The sequence below is a fragment of the Acromyrmex echinatior genome, chromosome 16 (genome assembly GCF_024713525.1).
Source record: "Acromyrmex echinatior isolate Ae372 chromosome 16, ASM2471352v2, whole genome shotgun sequence".
NCBI lineage: Eukaryota > Metazoa > Arthropoda > Insecta > Hymenoptera > Formicidae > Acromyrmex > Acromyrmex echinatior.
In genome coordinates, this window is record NC_141867.1 from 2192306 (window position 1) to 2217314 (window position 25009).

General features: G+C 31.4%; 5 protein-coding genes across 9 annotated transcripts; 2 read left to right on the plus strand and 3 right to left on the minus strand.

The window, feature by feature from the left end:
• Positions 1–355: 355 nt before the first annotated feature.
• On the minus strand, positions 356–6188 carry Tmem63 (transmembrane protein 63). Of its 2 annotated transcripts, none has more exons than XM_011050799.2 (12): positions 5962–6188; positions 5355–5481; positions 4987–5204; positions 4476–4755; positions 4244–4347; positions 3919–4111; positions 3690–3804; positions 3417–3613; positions 2861–3187; positions 2457–2732; positions 2146–2379; positions 356–2013 (listed from the first exon to the last, which is right to left on the minus strand). In XM_011050799.2, exons 1-12 carry the CDS (start codon positions 5979–5981, stop codon positions 1813–1815), a joined length of 2292 nt encoding a protein of 763 aa, XP_011049101.1. In that variant the 5' UTR covers positions 5982–6188; the 3' UTR covers positions 356–1812. The 2 variants fall into 2 exon arrangements, with proteins under 2 accessions (XP_011049101.1, XP_011049102.1); XM_011050800.2 differs by lacking the exon at positions 5962–6188 and adding an exon at positions 5751–5908.
• Positions 6189–6422: 234 nt separating this feature from the next.
• MCPH1 (Microcephalin) lies at positions 6423–11251 on the minus strand. Of its 2 annotated transcripts, none has more exons than XM_087414385.1 (5): positions 10870–11251; positions 8800–10785; positions 7999–8670; positions 7649–7886; positions 6423–7570 (listed from the first exon to the last, which is right to left on the minus strand). In XM_087414385.1, exons 2-5 carry the CDS (start codon positions 10776–10778, stop codon positions 7298–7300), a joined length of 3162 nt encoding a protein of 1053 aa, XP_087270511.1. In that variant the 5' UTR covers positions 10779–10785; positions 10870–11251; the 3' UTR covers positions 6423–7297. The 2 variants fall into 2 exon arrangements, with proteins under 2 accessions (XP_087270511.1, XP_011049100.1); XM_011050798.2 differs by having other exon boundaries at positions 10874–11249.
• A 31-nt stretch (positions 11252–11282) lies between these two features.
• Positions 11283–13736, plus strand: Gnpnat (glucosamine 6-phosphate N-acetyltransferase). Of its 2 annotated transcripts, none has more exons than XM_011050796.2 (5): positions 11283–11492; positions 11762–11882; positions 12697–12759; positions 12838–12965; positions 13033–13736. In XM_011050796.2, exons 1-5 carry the CDS (start codon positions 11478–11480, stop codon positions 13273–13275), a joined length of 570 nt encoding a protein of 189 aa, XP_011049098.1. In that variant the 5' UTR covers positions 11283–11477; the 3' UTR covers positions 13276–13736. The 2 variants fall into 2 exon arrangements, with proteins under 2 accessions (XP_011049098.1, XP_011049099.1); XM_011050797.2 differs by having other exon boundaries at positions 11283–11395.
• On the minus strand, positions 13723–19725 carry yata (N-terminal kinase-like protein yata). The gene is made up of 12 exons (XM_087414386.1): positions 18737–19725; positions 17968–18114; positions 17766–17894; positions 17468–17679; positions 17109–17199; positions 16535–17017; positions 16077–16298; positions 15461–15713; positions 15189–15359; positions 14778–15058; positions 14154–14262; positions 13723–14053 (listed from the first exon to the last, which is right to left on the minus strand). Exons 1-12 carry the CDS (start codon positions 18848–18850, stop codon positions 13920–13922), a joined length of 2346 nt encoding a protein of 781 aa, XP_087270512.1. The 5' UTR covers positions 18851–19725; the 3' UTR covers positions 13723–13919.
• A 920-nt stretch (positions 19726–20645) lies between these two features.
• On the plus strand, positions 20646–24383 carry wap (DDB1 and CUL4 associated factor wap). Of its 2 annotated transcripts, none has more exons than XM_011050793.2 (4): positions 20646–21058; positions 21322–21592; positions 21970–22525; positions 23168–24383. In XM_011050793.2, the coding sequence occupies exons 2-4, from the start codon at positions 21340–21342 to the stop codon at positions 23400–23402; spliced, it is 1044 nt and encodes a 347-aa protein (XP_011049095.1). In that variant the 5' UTR covers positions 20646–21058; positions 21322–21339; the 3' UTR covers positions 23403–24383. The 2 variants fall into 2 exon arrangements, with proteins under 2 accessions (XP_011049095.1, XP_011049094.1); XM_011050792.2 differs by having other exon boundaries at positions 21325–21592.
• Positions 24384–25009: the final 626 nt, after the last annotated feature.

Here is a 25009-nt window from a genome sequence, read left to right on the forward strand (position 1 = left end):
TGTTGTTCTCCAAATGTTAAACAAAGGGTTCAGTCAACGCGATGCTACAAACGCTTTGAAGCGTTTTTTAATTGGTCAGTTTGTAAAATTCTTTCTTTTAATTGGTCCATCAAACGCTTCAAAGCATTTGTAACGAGACTGATTACAGTCAAGGATAAAATAATGCATCATGCACATTATGCGTGAAATGGAATGCATCCTATGTGACGGCGTGCATTAAACGTTTTGAATTGAACATGTCCATGTACTTGAATATAAATTTTTCTATTTATTTTATAAAAAATTTGATTTTTCTTAGGTAAAATAATATTTTTAGAGGAGATAATTAATCTGTAATATACAATATACAGTAATATAGGAGAGAAAATATAGATAAATTTTTATTTAATACTTAAATTTGAACTCCATGACAAATTGCAATTAGGTATAATTTATTAAAATATTTTGTGTAAAAATTATGTATTCTAATCTAATTTTTTGAGTTTATGAAACAGAATAAATCCAAAGTAGGTAATAATTATATCATAATCATGATGATTTATAATTATTTAAGATATTGTACATATATATGTCTGTAACTATTTACCTTTAAAAGATTGAAAAATCTAAAAGGATTATGAATGTACATTAATTAGATCAAGTAATTGATGTTGAAATCTGAATTTCTAATCTTCCGTATGTATATTTATATGCCGAAAAATTTATCATATATACATATATAATCATGTTATACTATATCACTTCCCTTTATATATATAAATAGGATGAAAAACATAATGCATAAAATATTATAAGGTGCGTTCTTTCATATAATTCTCAGAATGAAATAAAATATCCTGCTTAATTATATTTTCTGTGTCGCAATCATTGCATTACTATTAAAAATAGTTGATCTACCAAATCATTAAAAACTGGATAATTATTGCTATTAATTTGATGATAAATATAAATTGGTATGTATATATTATTCAGAATTTCCACATAAGAATAATCACATTATATTTATTATAAGGAAATCAAAATTATTGCACTTTATTAATTAAAAAAAACTATTTTTATATAAAATATGTATAATTATAAGCTTATTGTTTTAAAGTTATTATATAACACTATTATATTAAGGTGCCAATATAATACAGTATAATATTAAAAGTATAATATTAAAAGTTATAATATTAAGTGTAGATATTTTATATTTTTGTACTGCCAGATTTGAAATGATAGGATAGATCTACTTATTCACTTTCTTTAGAAATGAGATTCTCTTTAAGTAATAATTATTTAGTATAAACCCTTGATAAGGCTTTATTTAATTATTCTTAATATCTAATTATTATGTAAGTAAATGAAAATTATATTTAAAATTATATTAAATATAATCATTTTTATATACATCACAATTAAGCACTTATGCAGTAATGAAGAATTCGTAAATATAATTATGAACGTAAATAGACAGTGATGTTAAAGCAGTATTTTCCAGTTTCTTTTAATTTCTTTTAACACACCTATGTGTTAACTCAACGTGATAAGAAATATTAAGAACATTATTTGTGCTGTAGTTTCCCTAAATTGCATCATTAATATTAACAATTAGAATACATTTTTAAAAGGGTAACTTCTTAAACAAATTACGAAGCATTTTGTATTCTTGCACATATATCGAATATAACACATACACACACATATATGTATGTATGTATAGTATATATATATGTGTGTGTGTGTGTATATATATATATATATATATATATATATATATATATATATATATATATATATATACACATATATATACACACAGAACAGATATTAAACTCTCTGTTCGCCCCCGTAGTTTTGGTAAAGCTTTGGACTTTCTTGTACAGAGGAAATGGTACTTGTCGGGCTTGGTAAATTTATTTCTGAATTTGAAGCGGTTGAAATAGTTTCTTCTATGGATATCTGATTCTTTCGCAATACTGGTGCCACGAAATTTTGACCCGTCGAGAGATCTCTTTTTGGTACTGCAGTCTAATAAAAACAATTAAGAATTAATAACATTCTAAAGTCACATACATGAGTTGTTAATATACTCATTCAATACAATCTACAACTTTGAATGAAATCTTCAATAGTGGTTTCTCGTTATTTAAACTATAATACCTTAGGTTTCGATAACGGCAATGTAACGCCGGTTACTAGACCCAGAATACTCGCACAGAGACCAGTGAGTTGCACTGCAGCTAACGAAGATAGACCAACTCTTACCAGGCCTAAAGCTAAAAGAGCCGCTTGTGCTAAAACTGGTGCAGCTCCTGCAGCACTAACTGCCGCTCCAGCTAATTGGCCACCGCCAATACTCGGTCCATATGCGAAGCATAGATTATGTCTGTCCACCTAATTAAGATAATAGTTTCATTATAGGACACATTGATTGTCACGATCATAATTGTAAGATATTGTCAAAGTTGTACCAGATGCTTGACTACAAGATATAGTAGACCAAAAGGAGTGATTAAGGGACACGCCAGACTGTAGACGGTTGTCATAGTGAAAACTAGCAACAACCATGCATAATGACCTCCTAATGGAAATTCCCACAGTACCGCTTTCCTAACATGTATTCTTTCTGCCCGACTGCGAGCTATACAGAGTCTGAAAGTGTATAGCGCGAGTTCCGGAAATCTAACCAATTCTAATCCACTCCCAAGTAAGGCTGCAGTTATGACATAATTTACAAAAAGTGCGCCCTGCAAATTTTATATTCTTATACAAATCTATGCCGTATGAATATTGAAGTATGAAGGAGAAAGCATATGCTTTCTTATTGAATTAACTTAAAATAAATGCGATATTTTTTTATTGTCAGAAACCTCACCTGATCTGGCAAGAATACACATTCCCATTGTGCTGTATTATTTCGATCATTCATAGTCCAATCTAGGAATGCTGCAGCACTAGTTAATCCTAAACTAGGTAATATTAGCACCATTAGTAGCAACAGAAGTAACGTTTTTCTCATAACAACACGATTTAAGCTGCTTCTTGTCCAATGTCTCACGAGTGATTCGCTTCTCCCGACTAATGCAGGCATTAGAGCAGCTACACTAACTAACAATACAGTGGGCAGAAAAGATGAAAGCACTGGACTAAGAATCTTAATCTCTCCAGTAATTGGTAATTTGTTAATAGCTGTCACTATGACCTAAAATTTAAAAAATAAATAAGTTAAAATAAATTACATTAAAAAAAATAAATTTTTAAACATTTATAAATAAAAATTAAAAAAGAATTGATCAAAGATTAAAATGTTATTTATTGTTGCGAATGTCAGTTTCTTTGTTATATACGTGTTTAAGTGCATCTTTTTCTTTTTTTTTTCTTTATATAGTTTTCATTGTGTAATGTACTCTTGCTGAAAGAAATTGACTTACAGCCGGTGTAGTAATGAAAAACAATATAAGTCCCAAAGCGCAATTTATTAATACAGCATTTAGATACCAACACGGCCTGGGGATGCTTAAATTTTCCCAAAATATATCTGATGGCATCGGTGCATAATCCACGATCCACTTTATATTCGGCGAAGACCTCAGCTGTTTGCGCATAGTTTTAGCAGCACCGGGTGTCCCTATTAATTATTCATTATGAATTTGTTTATAATTAAAGAGAGCAAAGAAAACATTATGTAATATTATATAAAATACCTAAAGTTACAAAAGCAACTCCAAGAGTTTTACTAAGTGCCACATTCTTTTCTTCCTCAACTAGTGCTGTTAATCGTATTTCCTCGTTGGTGTAGAATTCTTGAGCATCCACTTGCTACAAATGCAATGATTCAAATTAAAGATAAGAACTTGCGCGATGATATATGTATATAAAGTAATCAATTTTATGCTCGCATACGTTTATATTTTATTTTATTGATACATTTACCTTGTTGCAACAATATCCAAGAATTTGACCACATGGATAAGGATACATTTTCAAAGGTTCTTTCTTTTTAGCATAACTTTCGCAATATAAACGCGCCTGTTCCGCACAATCTCTTTCTTCATCCAATTTTGAAAGACGTCTTATATCGTGAGCCAATGTAATATCTTCCACTGTTAAGGCAGGGAATGCTTCTCTGAAAAAATAAAATATATAAAAATAAGATCAAAGAATAGAATGATAAAATTTTTTTCAATTTCTTTTAATATTAGCGACAAATATTTGCCAAAAAAGAATTCATGATTAGAGAAGGTTCTTTTCTACATACTTAAAATATTCAGTAAGATTCTCAACAGTACATTGTTGTTTCGGTATGTCTATAATCAATAATGTTCTTGCTACAAATTCTCCAGTAGGCCTTATATCTCGCACCTATATCCACAAACACATTCTCACTTGTAATACATATATTAAAACATTCTTATCTTTTGAATAAAAAATAAAATAAAATATCAGTTAAGTATATCTTACAATATACTTAACTGATTAATTGGCAATACCTGTTTTAAACGACGTCTCATGATAAATCCACCAACTGGCAGATAAGATAAGAGCAGTACTGTATACACCCAAAGCCCAAAAGATGTGGGCTCCAGGTTTGACAATGTTGTATGACTAAATGTTGCGCTGTCCCCTGGTTGCATGCTTCCGTGAAAATTTATTGGTAGGGCTATGCATAGCGATACAATAAGCATCATGACGGTCAATATGATTAAGCAACGTTCGAACATAATGTATAACAATCCATCAGGCCCTGCACGTTGCAATAATTCATCGTCGCTGCAATAATATTATTTTGAGCAAAATAAATTATATATTAAAATATGGTAAGACATAAATAACAAGATGTTTTAAGCGCACTGATAAGAGAATTTTTCCAAGTGTCACTCTGATTTCAGAATAAAACTCTGGTTTTGAGATTTTGCTTTTACCAGTAAAGGCGAAATCAAAACCAGAATTTCATCTTGAAATCAGAGCAACATTTGGGAAAATTCCCTTATGAGTACTAACGTAATTTTAAAAGCGGTAACAATCCATGAGAGAAATCCTCTATCCAGCTGAGAAAGTTGAGAATTGATTGAAGTTTCAACACATAAGGGATCAGTATCTCTGTTTTCATTAACACCATAGAACAGCTCCATCCATCTGTTATCAGACTTGTGTAACAATGCAAGACGTCCATAATTCCATGCTTTCTTACGTAATAAACCAAATAAAATAACTAAAAGCTGTCAAGACAAATATATTGCATTAGACATCACAGTTTATAACTCATTGTCAGTAGAGTTCAAATACATCAGTATCTTGCAAAATATATATCATGATCTTTCTTACACTAACATATCTCTCAAATAATAAAGAATAAGTCAAAGTCTTACCAGAAATCCTATTGCATTTAGCAACAGGTTCTCAGGTATTCCTGCATATACATCTGTGATTATTGTTCTATTATATCTAGGGAATGGAATGCATGTGTCTGCAGAAGGACCATCGCGCACTGTAATGCTGGAATACATAAATATTTAACATTATAATGAACAATGATATAATAATTATGAATAATATATAATTTAATTGTGTTATAATACAATCCATAACAATGACATTCTGCATCCATTGTTCTTAACAGTGCACATATGTAATCACTTTTCGTCTTTTGATAAGGAGCATCTTAATAACGTAATATGCAGTACATTAAGATATGTGTAATCTATTTGAAAAATGATATTAAAATGAAATTAAAAAATGAATTTAAAAAAAAATATGCAACGTACTATTCCATTATTTTACTCGCGCAAGCCAAGTGCTTCAAGCATTGTTGTCAATTTCACTCGTCGATGTGTACGCGAAAAATAATCGCGATTGTGCGAACAATGCGAAAGATAAACACGATAAGAGCAACTAAAACCAGAAGCGCGACTATTATCGTGCGTGATCGTGAAGGAAAAGGAGAATGCGCAATTACGGCGCGGGTTTGCCACTCACTTTTCGTAGGTGTAATCCATGGTCGGCCGAGACGCGTAAATCAATGCGCCGTTAAACAAATGCAAAGGTACATATTAGTAAACGCGTGTTAATTTGACACATCGCATCCCGTTCCCATGCGTGCTGCTAGAGCCTGTTAGTCGCACGAAATTCTCCGCAAATATAACTTAACCTAACCTGAATCCGTTCCTTGTACGTAGTAGTACGAAACGTCATTTCGACGGGCAGGCACATAAACACACACTTGCACACACCCACGTGTGCGTTTTGTCACGCTAGGAGGAACACAAACAAAATTTTAATTGAACTTACTTGTCACTTTACATCCAGTAATTCTGTCAAGTAGTTCTTTCAAAAATAGAGTGCGAACACTTGTAATATATAAGATAAAACAGTAAATATTTGTTTTTTAACTTGATAAAAAATATATAATAAATAGTATATCTAATAGATAGTACGAATTTTTCATTGGAGATTTATTGTGCGTTACACAAAAAAAGTATATTGAGAATGATAAATATTTAGAAGTTTAGAACAAGATTATGTAAAGAACTGTAATTTTAATATATATATTTTTATATTATTTGTACATATATTATAAAATAAATGATCATAAAATATATCTATATAGTATCTGATTTGTAGTGACAAATTAAGGTAAATATTATATACCTAGAAAAAATATTTAACATTATAGCTTACTCTCATCATTGATAAACTGAAATCTCGCTTTATACAATTCGCTTTATCTCGCTTTATAAGTTAAATTATTTACATCAGGAATGCATCGGATCGTAAAATTATTAAATATTGGATATCCAATATGGAAATTATCTGTATATTTCTCTGGTTGGATATCTGGTATGACTTCCAAAAAAAAATTAAACAAAATAAAATTCTCTATACAAACTTTTAAAATAAAATTTCAGCCTGATATATTACCAGATACTAATAATACCCAGTTATCCGACTGGATAGTAAAAAAGCAGATAATATCAAATACCCAAGATATTTCTCGGTGCATCCCTAATTTATATACTCTACACATAAAGAGCTATAAATATGCTATAATGTAATAACTTAATTTTTTTATATGTGAACTTCTTTCATATAATTTTTTCAATAATATATATGAATAAATGAATAATAATAGTAATACTAATTGTGAAAGTATAATATAAATATTTTTCGCATGATCTCTGTAAACTATTGGACAAAAAATAATTAGTATACAAATATCTTTTATGCTATAATATCGTCACATAAATATCTTTTATGCTATAATATCATCATATAAATCTTCAATTTGTATGATATTTGAACAAGTACTTTCAGTCTATTTCGCGTTATTCCATTGATAAAGCTTAGTCAATTGTAGTTCACCCGTTGTAATAGAATCTATAACCCAAGTTTCCTTTAGGCCATTTGTGCCAATAATAATTTTAGCAAGCTTGGTATTCTCGGTAATGTGTCCGCCTGCTGTCTTTATAAGTTCCTTAAGCGTATTACATGGTACGGTTGTTTTGTGCTCGACGTATATGAATCCACATGCGCCGAACAATTCTGGGATATATGAGGGTCCAAATAATTGCCTGTCTTTTCGATTTTCCTGCAAAAGAATATCTATGTTATATAATATACGTAGATTTACATTGTATTCTACATTTATCACGTATGCGTGTCTTACTTGTACAGCTTTAGAGAAATGTTTCATCTCAAACATTTCTGGATTCAGCCATCCGTTGTTTTCCAAGGATTTCAGAACCCATTCTAAAGTAACGAGCCAACAGCCCCTTATTATACTACGGAGGAGATTCACTGTACGCACACCCGTACTCACAACGTGAGTCGTCCGTTTTGACACATTTAACTCCAACTCTGCCGCGCCAAGTGATTTGACAATACTCTTTACCAAACTTTTATCCCTACATACAAAAAATAGAATATTACAATTTTTGTATGAAATAACATCGAAAATTATTTCGATTTGAAAATAAGAATTAGAAACGCTTAGAGATAAGTTATGATGATTATTACTCTTTTGATAATCCAGTTGTTACGATGATAATCTTTTGAGACTTGTATTTGTTCCATTGAGTAGATGTTATACGACATTTTACAAAATCATTCAAGGAATCTCTACTTTCTACTGAATTATTTGCTTTATTCAGTCTACTCCTTTCTAATATATTCAACACTTTTTCGTCGGCAAATTTCTTGATAAAGATCTTCTTGCTAATAACCTTTTTCGGTTTTCGCGTTTTCTTCTCTTTTTTCTTATCTTCAAGTATATCACAATCACTATCTGACTGCGTTTTGCTTGGAGTATCGTGCTTAATATTATTTACATTCTTGGAACATATTGATTTTCTTTTTGGAAGCTTTTTCTTCATCTTTTTGATTAGTTTTGTAGACGTCGATTCCTGAAGTGTACACTTTCTTTCTTCTACTGGGCTGATTGAATATTGAGAAATTTGGGTAAGTGGCAATAATCTCCTCTTTTTCACTGGAGTATATTTCGTGTTTTGAACAAGTACATTTTCGCCTGTTTCAGACTTTGTTCCATCAGGTGTACCTTTGATGACCGTCAATTGATTTTGGGTAACAAAAGGATTCTGATTAGGTGTATCTTCCAAAATAACTGAGTTAGCTTCTGTTGTTTCTTGCATTTCAGTCGACATATGCACTTCATTTGAAATTTTTGAATGCCTAATAACATAAAAAGTATTAATTATTAATAGTATTAATTTATTAAACAACACTATGTAAATCATATAGTAATAATATTTCAAAATATAATATATTTAACATTATCTATATATACATTTGAATACTTACAAAGCAAATGATTTAGTTTTATTATCTTTCTCTTCATTTTCTAATGAATTTAAATTGCTGCCACAGGTGACTGTACCATCCAAATGTTGCGTTTTATATTTTAATTGTGATTTGAACAAAACTGAGCGGCTTATTGGATATGGAGTTCCTTCCACATAACTACCTCTATTAATACTCGATCGTTTTTTGTCTTCATCCTTTATTTTAAAAACTTTCGATTTAGCTTTATGAGAAATCTTTTCATTTCTCATAGAGATATTTCTTAATCTCTCAGTTAAACTGATGTTTTCTAAAGAGTCTACATCATTTATTTCCTTATCTCCTATTGATGAACATTCCATATCCATACTAGAATGATCTTTATCACTCTTATCGCTTCTCCTTCGCCATGTTTTGCGTATAGAATCTACCGATGTATTCATTTGCAACGAAGTTCGATTCGTATTTGTGCTTTCGCGTTGATCATTTAAAACTGATTCTTTATTATTAATAGCTTCGAAATTTTGATTGGTATTGTTCGTTCTGTGATTTCTTGATTTCCAAACGTTCCTTGCTTTACTAGTTTCAGTCACTGCATCCAATGAAGTATTTACATTTAAAGATGATCGAATCGTGTTATTGCTATTAGACAGAGACATCATATTACATTTCTCATTTTGACATTTAGCTTTACTGTCGTGCTTATGTGCTTGCAGTACATCACTTTCAGTAATTTTGTTTATAAGTTCATCTTCTAGTCTTGAACTAATTCCTGTTTTGTTTTGCTTTATTCTTTCTTTTTTAGATTTCTCTTCTTTGTTTTCGTTATAGTTATTCATATTTTGTACAGATATGTGCTTTTCACTCATATGAATGCCTCCATGAACTTCTGTCATCTCCATTGACATTACTTTAGTCGTTGTATGTACACAAGATGTATCCATATCACTGTTAATTTCTTTTTCATCCGTTGCATTATCCTCAATGAAAGTAGAGCAAACAATAGGTGTTTCTATATCGAAATTCTGAACGGAGTGTATAGTCGAAAATGTGTTGTTTAGGTTTTCAACCTTATTTTGAGAATGCAACTTAGATCTCCTGACCAAACTGATTCTTTTGTTACTGCCGCTTAATATAGGACTGCCGTTTTGAATTGCTTGTCTTAGAGAAATTAATGGAAAATTTTTCTTCAGAACAACATCTTTGATAATTCTACATTTGGTTTGCTCTTCTACCTGTTTATCCTTCTCAACAAACAGTCGTCTTTGAGTTAATCTAGATTTATCTATACTTTTCTCGAGACTTCTCCATCTGTCATTATTCGATGGTGTAGTAACAATATTGGAGTATTGATCCTTTCTTTTCCGATCGTTTACATTATGAGTATATTGTTGATGCTCCTTGGCTGCTGTCTCTTTCAGATCAGTCATGTCCAGCATAACTGTTTCGTTTCGCGTGTTTGGATTATGAATACTGCTTGCAAAACTATTTTCCTTATTTCCCAATACCTTCGTAATTTTTACAGAAAGTTCATTCTCTTTGTCAAATATCTGTTTAGTTTTGGATAAGATTGCATCCTTCAAACGGTTGCAATTTGTTTCGAGGTAGCGTTCTTTGGTACTTACATCCTCTAGATTTATCGTAAGACATTTTAGCTGTATTCCTTTCTTGATTCGAATGGAATTATCACTCTTTTTATCTACAGCACACTTGTCTGTATCGTTTATCTTTGTTGTGGCTCGCATATCTTTGTCGTTAAAATCAGATTGGTGATTCTTGTCATACATACTTTTCTTTCTTGATAATCTTTTGATAGTTCGTGCCTTGTCCACTCCTTTTTGGTCATTCTCAATCTCTGTTCTCCAGAGAGATCCATTGCCAGAATCTGTTAGATTCTTGCTGTAACTCAAGTTGACTTTCAGAGAACTACGTCGATGATTGAAACTATCATCTTCATCGGACGTATCCGACGCAAATATCTTTCTTTTATTGAAACTCATCGTTGACCTGCATATCATATAAATTATAGGTAGTATTACATTACATTTATATTCGCTTTAATTTACATTATCATACATAATTATTACGTACTTACGTTAAAAACAACAAACAAATCAAACAGTAGATTATACTATTCAAACGTTCTAAGGAATACTTTCACATGATATAAGTTTTCTTTTGTAAATAATGAATATTACTTATTACCACAAATAACTACTTTTATCATTGTTATTCAAAATATTAATTAATCTTTACTTCGAAGTAACTGTACTCAGTTTTCATATTCGCAGAATCGCGACCATATTGGCGTTGCCATAAACAAAAGAGTATAGACTATCCATGAGACTGTCCACTTCAAAAATATGAAATAGCCAATCATAGCTATTCCTCAAAAGAATGGAATGACTGTGATTAGTCAGTTTTATAACTACAAATATTATTAAACCAGTTACACATAATGTAAAGAACCCTAGAATTTATCAAATGTCCCTGCTCATGAACAGATGCAATCGGGTTCGCACACCAACACAACACAATGTCGAGAGGAGCTGGAGGAGCTGAGAGAAGTGACAGGCAGTGAACAGCATGGTGGAATCGTTCTACCATGAGTGAACAGGTACGCACAGGCACACAGCCATACAGTGCAGGCACTGATAAGTGACAGGTTAACTTGTGAGCCGCGAAAGAGTGCGAAAAACATGAGCAGATCGCAGGTACAGTATCCATACGTTAGCATCTTTTCCTCGCGAGACTATGATTTTGCATGTAATATGGGATTCATCGTTCTTATCGTTTTTTAACAATTAAAAAATCGTGTATTTAAGAAGAAAAATTTTGCCGCGTTATTAAATGACTATGTGAAGAGTTGATAACAGAAGAGATGCCGTACAGTCTCAATTCACGAAAATATATAAAATTGCGTAATGTTACGAAAAAGAAAAAGAAAATGTAATGTATCGCTTCGTTTGATTTTATTGCGTAGGAAAAATCTGTCGAGGAGGATGAAATTAATCTCTTCAATCCCACTATATTGGATAGATTGTCGATATCGCATGTTGCTGGGTTACTTATAAGACCGCTAAAAAGTACGGATTATGACAAAGGTAATTGGATGTCATACCTAATAAACGAGAATAGATTGAAATGGATTCAGATTTTCAGAAATATGCATTCGTGAACGTTAAAAGAAATTCTTTTCAATCCGAATATATCTTTATTCATTTATAGGATTTATTGCATGAAGCACATTTTTATGTCTTTCAATCTAAAAATAATATCAGCTTTTTGCAGTTGTGAATTCTGTTCAATTCAAAATTCTGAATAGAAAATGCAGTTTTTCAATTTAATAAAAAAAATCTTTTTTTTTATTCAGTTAGATTCAATAGATTTAAAATGTACTAAAAAATTTCCAGTCCATTTTAATCCACTCTCCATTACTGAGTACAGAAAAAAAGGGAGAGAGAAAGAGAGAGAGAGAGAGAGAGAGAGAGAGAGGAGAGAAAAAATAATTTTTTTAATTGAACGTATTACCTTAAACTTTTTATATAAATATATATTTTATATAAATATATATTTTATATAAATATATTTTTATATTTTATACAATTATATAAGGCCTTGCACACAATGAAGAGATAGATATTAGGAATAAATATTAGACAAATAAATAAATGACAATAGAAATTAAACATACAACATACATTACATGATACAAATAAGATATAAGGCATTATAATTTATGATTAATTATATATCATATTTTATTTGTATGTTTATTGATATAATCATTATTTCTAATTTTCTTGTCTAATATATTTAATATTTATTACTATTTCTAATATTTTTTTCATTATGGACAGGACCTAAACAACTCAACTCTTTCTTGCAAATAATTCAATTATTGATGAAATCTTGTAGGTTTTTTAGTTCTTCTATCACAATTGACAGATGTTGGAAATGTCACTAAGGAACAATTCTTAAGTAAGTTTCTATAATTGGGAATTAGATTCTATAAATAATCAAACTAAATTAATTATGCTTTCTTCGTTCTGTATTTAGATAGATTCTATAGTATGAAGACCGCTGGTGGTTACTATGTTGTCGTCATCGAGGATGTAAATTCTGGAAAAGTGATAGCATGCGCGTCTTTAGTCGTAGAGCAGAAATTTATTCATAATTGTAGCTTGGTACGTAATTCTGCATATTCTTCAAGAATTAAAAATGAATAATCCTATATGCATATATTTTTTATAGCGAGGACGCCTGGAAGACGTAGTGGTTAACAACAATTACAGAGGGAAATCATTGGGAAAATTAGTAGTTTCGATCGTAGTACAATTAGCTCGTTATTTTCGTTGTTATAAATTATCTTTAGATTGCGTAGATCGTTTGGTATCATTTTACGAGAACATAGGCTTCAAGCGGGAAACTAACAATGCCAATTATCTCAATATGCGCTTCCATGGTGAAAATGCCACTGAACAATCTCATTTATAGTAACTGTAATACATTGTGATTTTATCTGTATAATCATTTGATTACAGTACTTGTTCACAGTATAGCATACATATGAACTGAAAAACTGAAATATTACAACCTGAGTTACATTAAGTTTAAAAGAGATATTTGGATAACAAATATTCCTTGTAATTTGTTCTCTCTATGAAGAGAATCTCATTACTAAACAAATTTACGAAAAAATTGATATGCTTTTTTATGTATAGGAGAAACAATTTTCGTACTAATGTTTGCATGAACTAAAATAAATTATTTTATATTCTTTTTTATATATTAATATAAGTATTACATAATAATGTTTGCGCGCACGTGCGTGCATGTTTGTGCAATTTTGAAAAATGGATCCTACATATAAAATATACTGTCGCATTACATTATAGACTGTATAGGTTGTAAAAAAAATAATTGTTAAATAAAATAATTAACTTTTACTTAACATATATATGTATATTTTTTCATGCATATAATGTTAATAAATAATATTGTAGAAAATGTTTTTGAATGAACCTTTTTCTTACATTAGATAAGATTTACAGAAAATACTTTCATCATATTACTTGTAATATTTAATTTACTTAATGTACAATAGAATGATTAACATACGGCGCGTTTACTTGATTCACTTAAATCTTCTTCGCAGCTGGATTAGCTCGTAATTTCACTGCTCGTTTCGCCTCCATCTGCCTTTGCCTGGCTAATTTGCGCTCTTCTCTCTTTCTTCTGGCTTCTTCGTATTTATTGTTTCCACTAGGAACGCCTAAATATTATAAAAGAAAATTTTCTCAAATATATTATATAATGAAAATGTAATGAAATAAAATTTGCGAGTATATATTCAGAAATCAAATCAGATATACTTGGTTGCTCTAAAGGCTGAACATCTTCGAGAGACTGAAACTCCGAATCTTCCCATCCAACTTCGGAAGAATCATTTTTGTCTTGAACACCTTGGGTTGTTTCTTCTTCCTACAATCCGAATGTTTTTTTCTGATAACGATATCAAATTACACAATCATTCAAACAAATTCTTGTTATCTATTCATGTTGTGCATCCATATGCATACATATAGAATGTTTCAAAATTCGCATGTTGCAGTAATATTGAACTAATCCAGAATAAATTTCTTTTCGACAAAAATGATTTGGGCAACATTATTTTTACTGTTATATAATATTTAATATTAAATGTTTAATCATCTAAATTTTATATAACAAAACTATATATTTTTAGCCTAACTTCACTCTTTATTTCCTTTAATCGCTTATCATTTAAATAATGTTAATGCATTAAAATATTTTTATTAAACGAAAAATGGACTCTTTTATCGATTAATCGAAGCGAATTCTGCTATAGACTTATTATTAAAACTTGTGGCTATGTACATTCGTATCGCTTGTATTAACATTTCAGGTTTGATAGAATATAAGAAGAAGAACCTTGATTGTAACACAAAAATATCATAAACTGCCAAGTAACAAACCGGTTCTTCCTCAAGGCTAGTCCACTGTTCATTAGCCTTAGGGGAGTGGCCGGACGGTGATATACTACTGGCTGGATTCAATGGCACCGATGGTGTAGCGGTGGATTGTTGCTCCATATCTCCCCAATTATCGGCATCCCAACAATCCCAATCGCAATCGGAATTTGTATTTTGAGTGTTTTGCGTATCGTGCTCATGATCAGGATCGAGGGAAGTCATACTTGTTGCGCTGCTCGTCGTGGCAGTAGTGCTAGCGCTACTCTGAGAGCTGCTAGCTTGTTCTAAAATAATTAAATAAAAAAATGTCGTTAATATATTAATATGTAAAGGGATAAATATACTGTTAAACGAATTATTAGATAGAGTGAAAAAATGCCTATAAGTATGAAAGTAAAGAGTATTAATGCTAACCTAAGGAAGCAGGTTTATTTAACAAGATTCTAGATGTGCTATGAGCATTTGATGATTTTGGCGTATCTGATTGACTACGATAGAATTTTGCTGTGACTGCCGTAACGGCCCATCCGGCCCATGTCGCCGCGGCATTGCTGAGACTAGGTGTTGCAGTATTCACATCCGCCTCTGTAAATATTTTAATATCATTAGAGTTTAATTTTTTTTTGTTCTTAAAGAATAAAATAAAGTACGAATTATGAAATCCTAGTACTATATATAATACTTACCCATTGATTCGCGAAGACCAGGATCTTCAGAGACTGTCTCAAGCTTTGATAAAAAACCTCGAATGATACGGAACGCATTGTCTCGTACACCTTTGTCCACATCCGTGGTAAGCGGACATAGAGCCGGTAGAATGCGATTTGCGACTTCTTGCAGAAGGAAATATTGTTGCGTCGCGGCTAGTGCTAGTATACTCGCAATTCTGGCCGGAGGAAAAGAATCACGAGTTCCACGAATAAATGCGCCAATTAATACCTAAAATTAGTTTTATTAACTAATTTAATAATAACATTTTATAAACATATTAGGTGTTGGAATTAATTCGTAGCGTTTTACAAGTGATGGGAAGTACTTTCATTAATGTATTTTTTAATGCTCATGTGAAATAAATAACATTCTTTCATTAAAAAACGCTACGAATTAATTCCAACACCTAATATTATGAATTGTACTATTTTATTAATTATAAATTGTTTTATATCATTTCTTATTAATATTTAAAATATATGTAAAGGGTTTGTCTGATTAATAAAAATCTAAAAAAATTTAAGGAAGAAGCAGATGTCTGTTAAAAAATAAGAAAATATTGTATTAAAATTAAACAAGGATTGACGATACCTTCTGTCTTATCTGAGGGTGAAGATGTTGAGCAATTTTTCCAAGGCAAACTGTGGTATTTGTGCGAATACCACCTTGTTCGTCTTTCGACTGAAGTTTCGCAAAGTATCTTAAAGTCTCGACATTAAGATTATTATAATCTAACTTTGGTGCTAAATGTACGACCGATCTTATTGTTTCTTCCCTGATTGCCGGGTTTGTATCGAGGAAGCCCCTTGCTACCTGCAAAAAATACATATTTAATATATAAAATAATTTTAGTTTTTGTTTAAAATAATACAATATTACATTATATCATATAAAATACTTAAATTTCTCAAATTCAATATGCACTATCTTTATAAATTTTATAACATTATTAAAGATATAAAATTACAATAGTATTTTTATTATAATGTTACAATTAATAAAATATATTACAATTAATAAAATATAATATCCGATGAAACTTTTTTTACCTGAGGAAAAATGGCTTCATTAACAGTAGCTGATTGCAAATGGTCGACGAATCGATCCAATTGTTGCAGCAATCGTAATCTCGTCGCTCTGTCATTCGATGCAAATAATTTAACGACACAGGGCACTACTCGACGCTGATACTCGACGTCTGGTAATTGAGATCCCAGTTGCAGCAACGGCGGTAACACGGCACTTCCGGCATCTCCAAATTCAAAAGCAGCCAGTAATTGCGGCAGAATCTTGTACCTGCCAACGCCATCGGGAAACGAATCCAATTGTATCGCTAACTGCGAGAAAAATCGTCCTTTCTCTCCTCTTTCCTTCATCTGGATCTCTTCTAGGAATAAAAGGGCATCAACAAGATTGTTCTTAAAAAAACCACCGTTACTGCGACAACGCGCTATCACATCTGCGGGATTTGGTCTTCCTTCTGGATTAGCTCCCGTTAATTCTCGATATACTATCGTTATTTGCTTCGGAATCTTCAACAAATAAATAAAAGGTATACATGCATAAAGATGAGGAGATTACAGTTTACAAAAAGATGTAATGTGAAACAAGCAGACAACTTACTTGACCTGTAATTTTAAGTTGCGAAGTGGTGTTGAGGGTGCCATTGTATGTTTCCCATATCAAACAACCGAGTCCCCACATGTCAACTGAACTATTTTTTATTTATTTATTAGTTTTATATTACGAATATTAAATTCAAATGTTTGTATTACTACTATATTGTATCGGTTCCAATGTTGTATCTACTACATTTATTATATTTGATGCTTTTCAGCAAGAGACACATAACATAATAATTTCATTTTTGTTTAACATTGACAAACAATCAAGACGTAATGATTCACTATGTTACACTGTATCTATGTCCCTTGCTAGAAAGCATCCATTATTAAATTTAGATAAAATATATAATCATTTACCATTTAGTTGCGGGCTTTGAACTTTCTTTAGCCTCTGGTGGTTGATACACTTGGAAATTAGAAGGTAAGAAATTGTATGGCGTGTCCACAGCTGTCATGTATTCAACCCCACCGAGTTTCCATTCACCGCTTTCTTCGTTAACGAACACTGTCCACAGATTGACATTATTATGCCGTAAATTCCCATCGTTATTTAAGAAATTAAGTGCCCTCTGCCATCAAATTGAAGTAACATGTATTATAGATCTTTTCCATGTGTCGCTTAAAATTCTTTGACTTATGTTTCATTTATACATACTGTGATTTGAAATATGCCCCAGGAATAGTACAATTCCTTCTTAGACTCATTTTCCGAATTACATTTTTGCGTCAAGCGATTAAACAACGGTTCTACACGTTCTGTGGCTAAATAAACCATTTTGTCAGTCTGAAGTAACAAAACATAGATTACATTTTTACACTAAGAATATACCGCTATCATAAGCCAATACAATTTATACCTCGAGACTATCAAGATATGCAAGTATGCTTGGATGTCTGAGTGTTTTGAGTCTTTTTACAGCCGAACGGGCAATATCCAGTTGCTGTTCTCCACCATTTTTAACATCAAAGACAAAAACTGAAACATCCTCACCCGTTGTGGTACCCTGTGGAAGATCTTGTGAAAATAAAAGAAATATTTTCATAGATAAATTAGAAGAAAGAGTGACTCTTGTCACATAATTAATTTGAACCTTTTATAAATTACAAAATGACAAAATATGACATTGGACAATTTTCATTTGGTGACATAAGTTGACTCATGTCATTCTGCCTTTGTTACTTATTGAATGTCAAGAAAGATAGAATGACATTTGTGTCATTAAACAGAAAATACTCATTGTATTGCATTCAAGCATATTCTAATCTTTTGCTTTCCATTTTTTGCTTTTTACCTTTTGCTTTTTTGCAACCATTTCATTGACGTTTTTTGTTCTTTTCAAAGTTCATCAACTTTTATCTCGAGCGATAGAAAATGAAGAACACGAATGAGAGGCAAAAAGGCAAGAAGTAAAAAATAGTAAGAAGTAAAAAAATAGACAGCAAAGAACATATTATGAATTAGACTTTAAAATTGACAAACTTTGGAAGAAACAAGAAACACATAAGTTGATAAAATAGTTGCAAAGCGAGAAAGAGATAAAAAGCAAGAAATAGGAAGCAAAGAGCACATTGTAGATTAGCCTTTTAGTGCTTCTCTAATGTCATTCTCGCATTCAACTGAATTACCTTTCTTTTAGCCCTATGTATTGTCCAAATGCTTTTGTTATCCAAACCAGAAATAGGCTCTCCAATATCGTATGGGAAATCCTTGACAGGATCTCTCGAGAAGAAGGACCACATTGTGGAGCTTATACTTTTATCTACACATACAGCAGACCGCACTCAACGTTGCTTCAACTTATCATTGGTACTGACAGCAACACATCAGAACTGCAAAAGTACAAAAGTCTTTGTTTTTTGCGCATTGCAAACGCAGAAACATACTATAAAGATTATCAATTTGTGATATGACACCTCATTCCCTATTATTCAATAAACAATTCCAATGCAATTCAACGTAAATTCGAAATGGAGGTTAAGTGACAAACCCAAGGGAAAAAACGAACGAATCCGACCGAGTTCTTCGTCTAAGAAATAAGTTTGGAATTGTTTATCCAAAAAAACCTAAAGAAATTCCACGTAAACAATTAAAAATTAGAAGTCATTGAAACGCTACGTGTTGCATTTGGCACAATCTGAAATAAATTGGAGCGAGATAGCGGAAGGAAAAATCGATCTGACAGAAGAGAGCGCCTTCGTTCGATCTGTCAAAGAATACTCAAAAGTCAATAAGTAAACATATTATAATACTTATACCCATGCTTATTTGTGAGTACATGAAAGAATTTTTTTTTCCTTATTTACTCAGTCTCGGTTATTTTCTCGATTATATCGAAGCAATTACCCTTCGGTTCCCCTTGTTCTCCGAAGTATTGAGCGGATTGAGAAAATCGCACCTTAAATTCGTATGACGACACGCGCGATAACGCACAACACGTCATTTTGACGTAGGTTCAATTCATATGTTCTTAGATACGTTTTCGAGCTGTGATTTAAATGTTTGGGGATGTTTCCTTCAATTTTGTCTATTTTCGCGTTCGAAACGAATTTTGTCATTAATGATGGAAATAAGGGAGGAAAATAGAGAGAGAAACGAATATAGAGACGGCGTTGATACAAACGGCGAAATATCGATCCTTTTTTTTAGATAATTGGATCCCACCACCCGCGTGATGTTTCCAGCCATTTCCAGCTCGCGTGAATTCACGTGAATTGGTTGCTTTAAATCTCTAACTTCTTCTCTGACTTCTCTGAGAAGTGTATATAATGTATATTCTTAATAATATACAGTTGTAATATGTTGAGCTCAATTATGCTAAAAATTATTAAAAATTATTAGATGTGCAGTCCCATTGCAGTTCAATTGCACATACCACTCACATTCGTCTATTCCTAGTAATTTTTCACTGTTTCACCAATGAGATTATTGGGTCATCTAAAAAGTATCCGCGGTTTTTTGTCACTAGATGGTGTTGATGGTCAACACTATCTAGTGACAAAAAACCGCGGATACTTTTTAGATGACCCAATATTATTTTAAATTATCCCATCAGTGATGTGGACAATTGATAAACATACATCCATAAGCCTTAAGCCTTAAGAAATTGAGCAATCACAATCAAATGTGAGAGGAATAATCGATTATAGATACTTTTCATTTGATGACACAAGTCGACACAAGTGTCGTTCTGTTCTTCTTGACATTTAGAGTGACGAAGATAGAACGACACTTGTCATTAAATATTAAATGGAAAACACTCTATCAGAGAAAAACCTGAGAGAAGCTCCACATGCCGGCTTTTCTCCTGTTACTGTCAAAATCGCCCGTACACTACTTATATTCATTTTCAGTTTGGGAATTACATGACTACATACATTTTCTGACACTATCGATGAAATTGTATCGTCGAAAGTAAATGGGATTCGTGTCAGTTTAATACAATAGAAAAAAAAGCCGGCATGGTCTTTCTCAGATTTCTCCCTGTTTCCACCATGATGTATCCCATAGAATGCATATTATTGCACATTGCACACTACCACAGTTGGCTACATTGGTCATAGTGACCAACAGCGACAGTGTCGTAGATCGTATTGTTTATGAAACACTGTAAAACATCGTATTTATGAAATTCGGTACATTTTTCGTAAATAGAGAAAACTGTAACTAATTCGAGAAAGAATTTAGAAGATTTCACAGTCGTTTTCGTTCGTGATATCTGAAAGGACATCATTTTATTTTCGGAATATTAGCTACAGCTATTAACTACGTTACCGAACAACTTTCTTTATTCGACCTTCAGTGATTTTTATTGTAGATGCAGCGTATATGTGGATTCTTTATGTTTGTATGATCTTATTTTTCCTAGTGATATGATGGTCATAAAGATTTAATTTCTTGACAGTCAGATTATTCGTGGTGGTCATCTTCGTGGAATATACAATTATTAGGTTAGTAGATACATTTTTTCATCAATTGTATTAACATTTTAATTTGCATTAATAAATTTATATATAAATTATATTTTTTTATTCTTATATTGCTTGTCAATTGGCTTTGCTGTTATTTTTCTTCTATCTCTTAAGAATAAGCAAATTGAATTTGTATTATTACACTACATTTTATATTTTTCTTTCTATGAAAGAATATAGGTTTCTTTTTTATTAAAATATTTCTGTTAAATTAATGTCAAATGATATTCGATCCACACAAGCAGGAATATCAGGGCATCATGGCTATGCATACCATACCACCAAAACGAAAAGAAATCTACAAGTACGAGGCACCATGGCCATTGTACAGCATGAACTGGTCGGTGAGGCCCGACAAGAGATTTCGTCTAGCTCTGGGAAGCTTTGTAGAGGAGTACAATAACAAAGTACAAATTGTTTCACTAGATGAAGAAACATCTGAATTCAGTGCTAAAAGTACATTTGACCATCCTTATCCTACTACAAAAATTATGTGGATCCCTGACAGCAAAGGTACTTATATATATATATATTCAATTTTCTTGTGAATTTTCTTGTCAATTTTTTTTTCTTGTCAAATAAATTTTTTGCAATGGATGTAACTAAAAATATAACTGTGCAGCGAAAAATCTATAACTACTAGAAGAATTTCATTGATCTTTAATCTTCTTATCTCCTTGTAAGCAACTGATTTGATTTATATTTTGCTTGATAGACTAAAGTTCTTAGATATCTATTGCATATCTATAAACAGAATTTGAAAAAGTTAAGTCGTTTCTGAGAAATTTTGCAGATGAACAGTCAGATGGTTAAACTAATATTATGAAATTTCAAAGTGATTTAATTATAAAGTAACTACTGCACTACTTAATAAATAAAATTCTTATCAGGTCAACTTCCTGATCTTCTTGCCACATCCGGTGATTATCTGAGAGTATGGCGTGCTGCAGAACCTGAGACTCGTTTGGAGTGTGTTCTGAATAATAATAAGAACTCAGATTTCTGTGCACCGCTTACGTCTTTCGACTGGAATGAGGTGGATCCCAATCTAATTGGAACTTCCAGCATCGATACCACCTGTACAATTTGGGGACTAGAGACAGGACAACTTATAAATCGAATCTCAAACGTGGTCACCGGTCACGTGAAAACGCAATTGATTGCACATGACAAGGAAGTATATGATATTGCGTTCAGTCGTGCCGGAGGTGGCCGCGACATGTTCGCCTCTGTCGGTGCTGATGGATCTGTGAGGATGTTTGATCTACGACACTTGGAGCATTCGACAATTATCTATGAGGATCCCCAACACACTCCGCTGTTACGATTAGCGTGGAACAAGCAAGATCCTAATTATCTCGCTACTGTAGCGATGGACGCTTGCGAAGTCATCATTCTGGACGTTCGAGTACCGTGCACGCCAGTTGCAAGATTGAATAATCACAGGTCAATATAAAATGATTTATAATATTATTATTTATATATACGAAATATAACGTACAAGTTAATATTACAACGCTAGAAATATTTGTAATATTGAGTTTCTTTTCTCCGAAGCTAACGTCAAAATCTAACACAGTTACTGATACTGACTGCGAGGTCCATTTAATGTATGTTGATTAAAAGGCACTAATTAATTTCAGCACTTAAATAATATAACTCGTATAATAAAAAGTATAAGCTGAGTGTTTATTTTTATAAAAATAATCTAAATTTGCAGATGTAACAAAAAGCAAATTGAATTATTTAACATTTTTATATAAAACAGCAAAATTGCTATAGTAATAGATACAAGAATTAAGAGAACTACATAATAGTAGTAAATTTAAATATAATGTATTTTTTATCTTAACATCACTTCACAAAAAAAGCTGAATTATTTTTGCTCATAAAATATGTATTATCCAAACAGTGCATAGTGAATCCAATAGATTTACAATCAACTCCGAAGATTATAATTAAAGTAATTATATTAAGTAGGAAGACTATAATTAAATGGATCTAGTAGATTCTGATCTATTTTGATCATGTCAACTTTGGAAAATTAAGAAATTTCTTTGACTAATTTGTTTCCTTTTAATTTTACAGGGCCAGTGTTAATGGAATAGCCTGGGCCCCGCATTCATCCTGTCACATTTGCACAGCCGGTGATGATCATCAGGCTTTAATCTGGGATATACAGCAAATGCCAAGAGCAATAGAGGATCCTATACTCGCTTATACCGCCGCAGAAGGCGAGGTTAATCAAATTCAATGGGGTGCCACGCAACCCGATTGGATAGCCATTTGTTACAATAAAGCGGCAGAGATTCTTCGAGTATAATTGTATTCTTTACTGAAACGCATTTATTTCATCTCGATGTTCGAGAATTGCTATTAGAATTTTTTTATTATTAATATACTATAGACGTATATAGCTTGTTCTGGAAACGATAACTATAAAACATTTTATTTAATGCGTTTCACAATTGTACATATGTTTATAGAAATATTATAAACATAATAGTGAACATTTTTTTTCAACAAAAGACACAGATGACACAGTGTAACATAGTGAATTATTTCTTGTTATTTATCAATATTAAACAAGAATGAAAAGATTCACGGTATCTCTTGTTGGAAATTGCTCAGTATTAAGGTTTCTCAGTTACGAATACTTAAATCATTATATGTAATTAATTATGCATCAGTCATTTTAAATGTCACTCTTAATTATATATAGTTAGATATAGGAAAAAATCATTTTACTATTATTAGAGCAATCAGATTGGATCATTAGATTGTAGCGTTAATTAATTCATAAAATGTGATCGTGTAATTGCAATTATTAGTATGTAATGTACAGATTTTTATATAAGTGTAAATTTTTTATATGTGAAGTTATTATGTCATACAATGACATCGTGCGAACATACTGTATACTCGACGATTATATTGTCATTGATAGGAATATTAAACTCCCTAATTTAATTTATATCATATAATATTCATTCACAATTTAAGATGTATTACATAAACATATTCGATTAGAGTTGATATTTATGGGAAGGTATATCAATAATTAATAGACTAAAAATTATAAAAAAAAGTTATATACTCATATATTGTTATATGAGATATCATAATTTACAAATGTTAAATGAATAGAATGCAGTTATTTACAGTAATGAGCTCCGTGTATGTATGAGCCTATAATTCACTCGATATATAAAGTGATTTATTCCTTCAGTTCATATCACTACTACATTTATATCTATACGATTTTTTTTAAATGTGCAATTTCAATAAATATCATTGACTCTGATACAGAGTAAATATATTTTTATTGCATCCAATGTAATAATTATTTTAAAATCGCGTAATAATTCAATATTCTTTTTTCAAAAAAATTTGAAGTGTTATTAAGCAGCAAGTCGCGACTTTCTATCACAAATAAGATACTTTGATCTAATTATTAATACATTTTTAGCGCAAGAATTTAATTATTCTCGCCGATATAATAAAAGAAATATGCTTTGGCAAGAATTCATGCCTTAAAGCTTATATAAATTACATGTATAAAAATATTTTATATCTATTTTAAGTCATACACAGATACAAATGAATCGATATAGTTTCGTATGAGATATATATTATTTACATAAAAACTTCGATCGCTTCGTGCTGATGAATAAATTATGTCCACTCAATCTCTAGACATTCTCGCAAATTACATGCACGCGTTTCGCACTACTTTCAGCAATAATTTATACAGCACTACGAATTATAAGCAGATCATATTTATGAGAAGTATTAAAACTGGTCTTTTACCTTCGCTTCAGCTTGATTCTCTTCTGAATTGGCTAGCGTTCTGAGGATAAGTCGGTGTGACTTACATTATGCAAATAAAACCTATTATAGTCTTCTGAATACTTGCTCTATTTTAACATA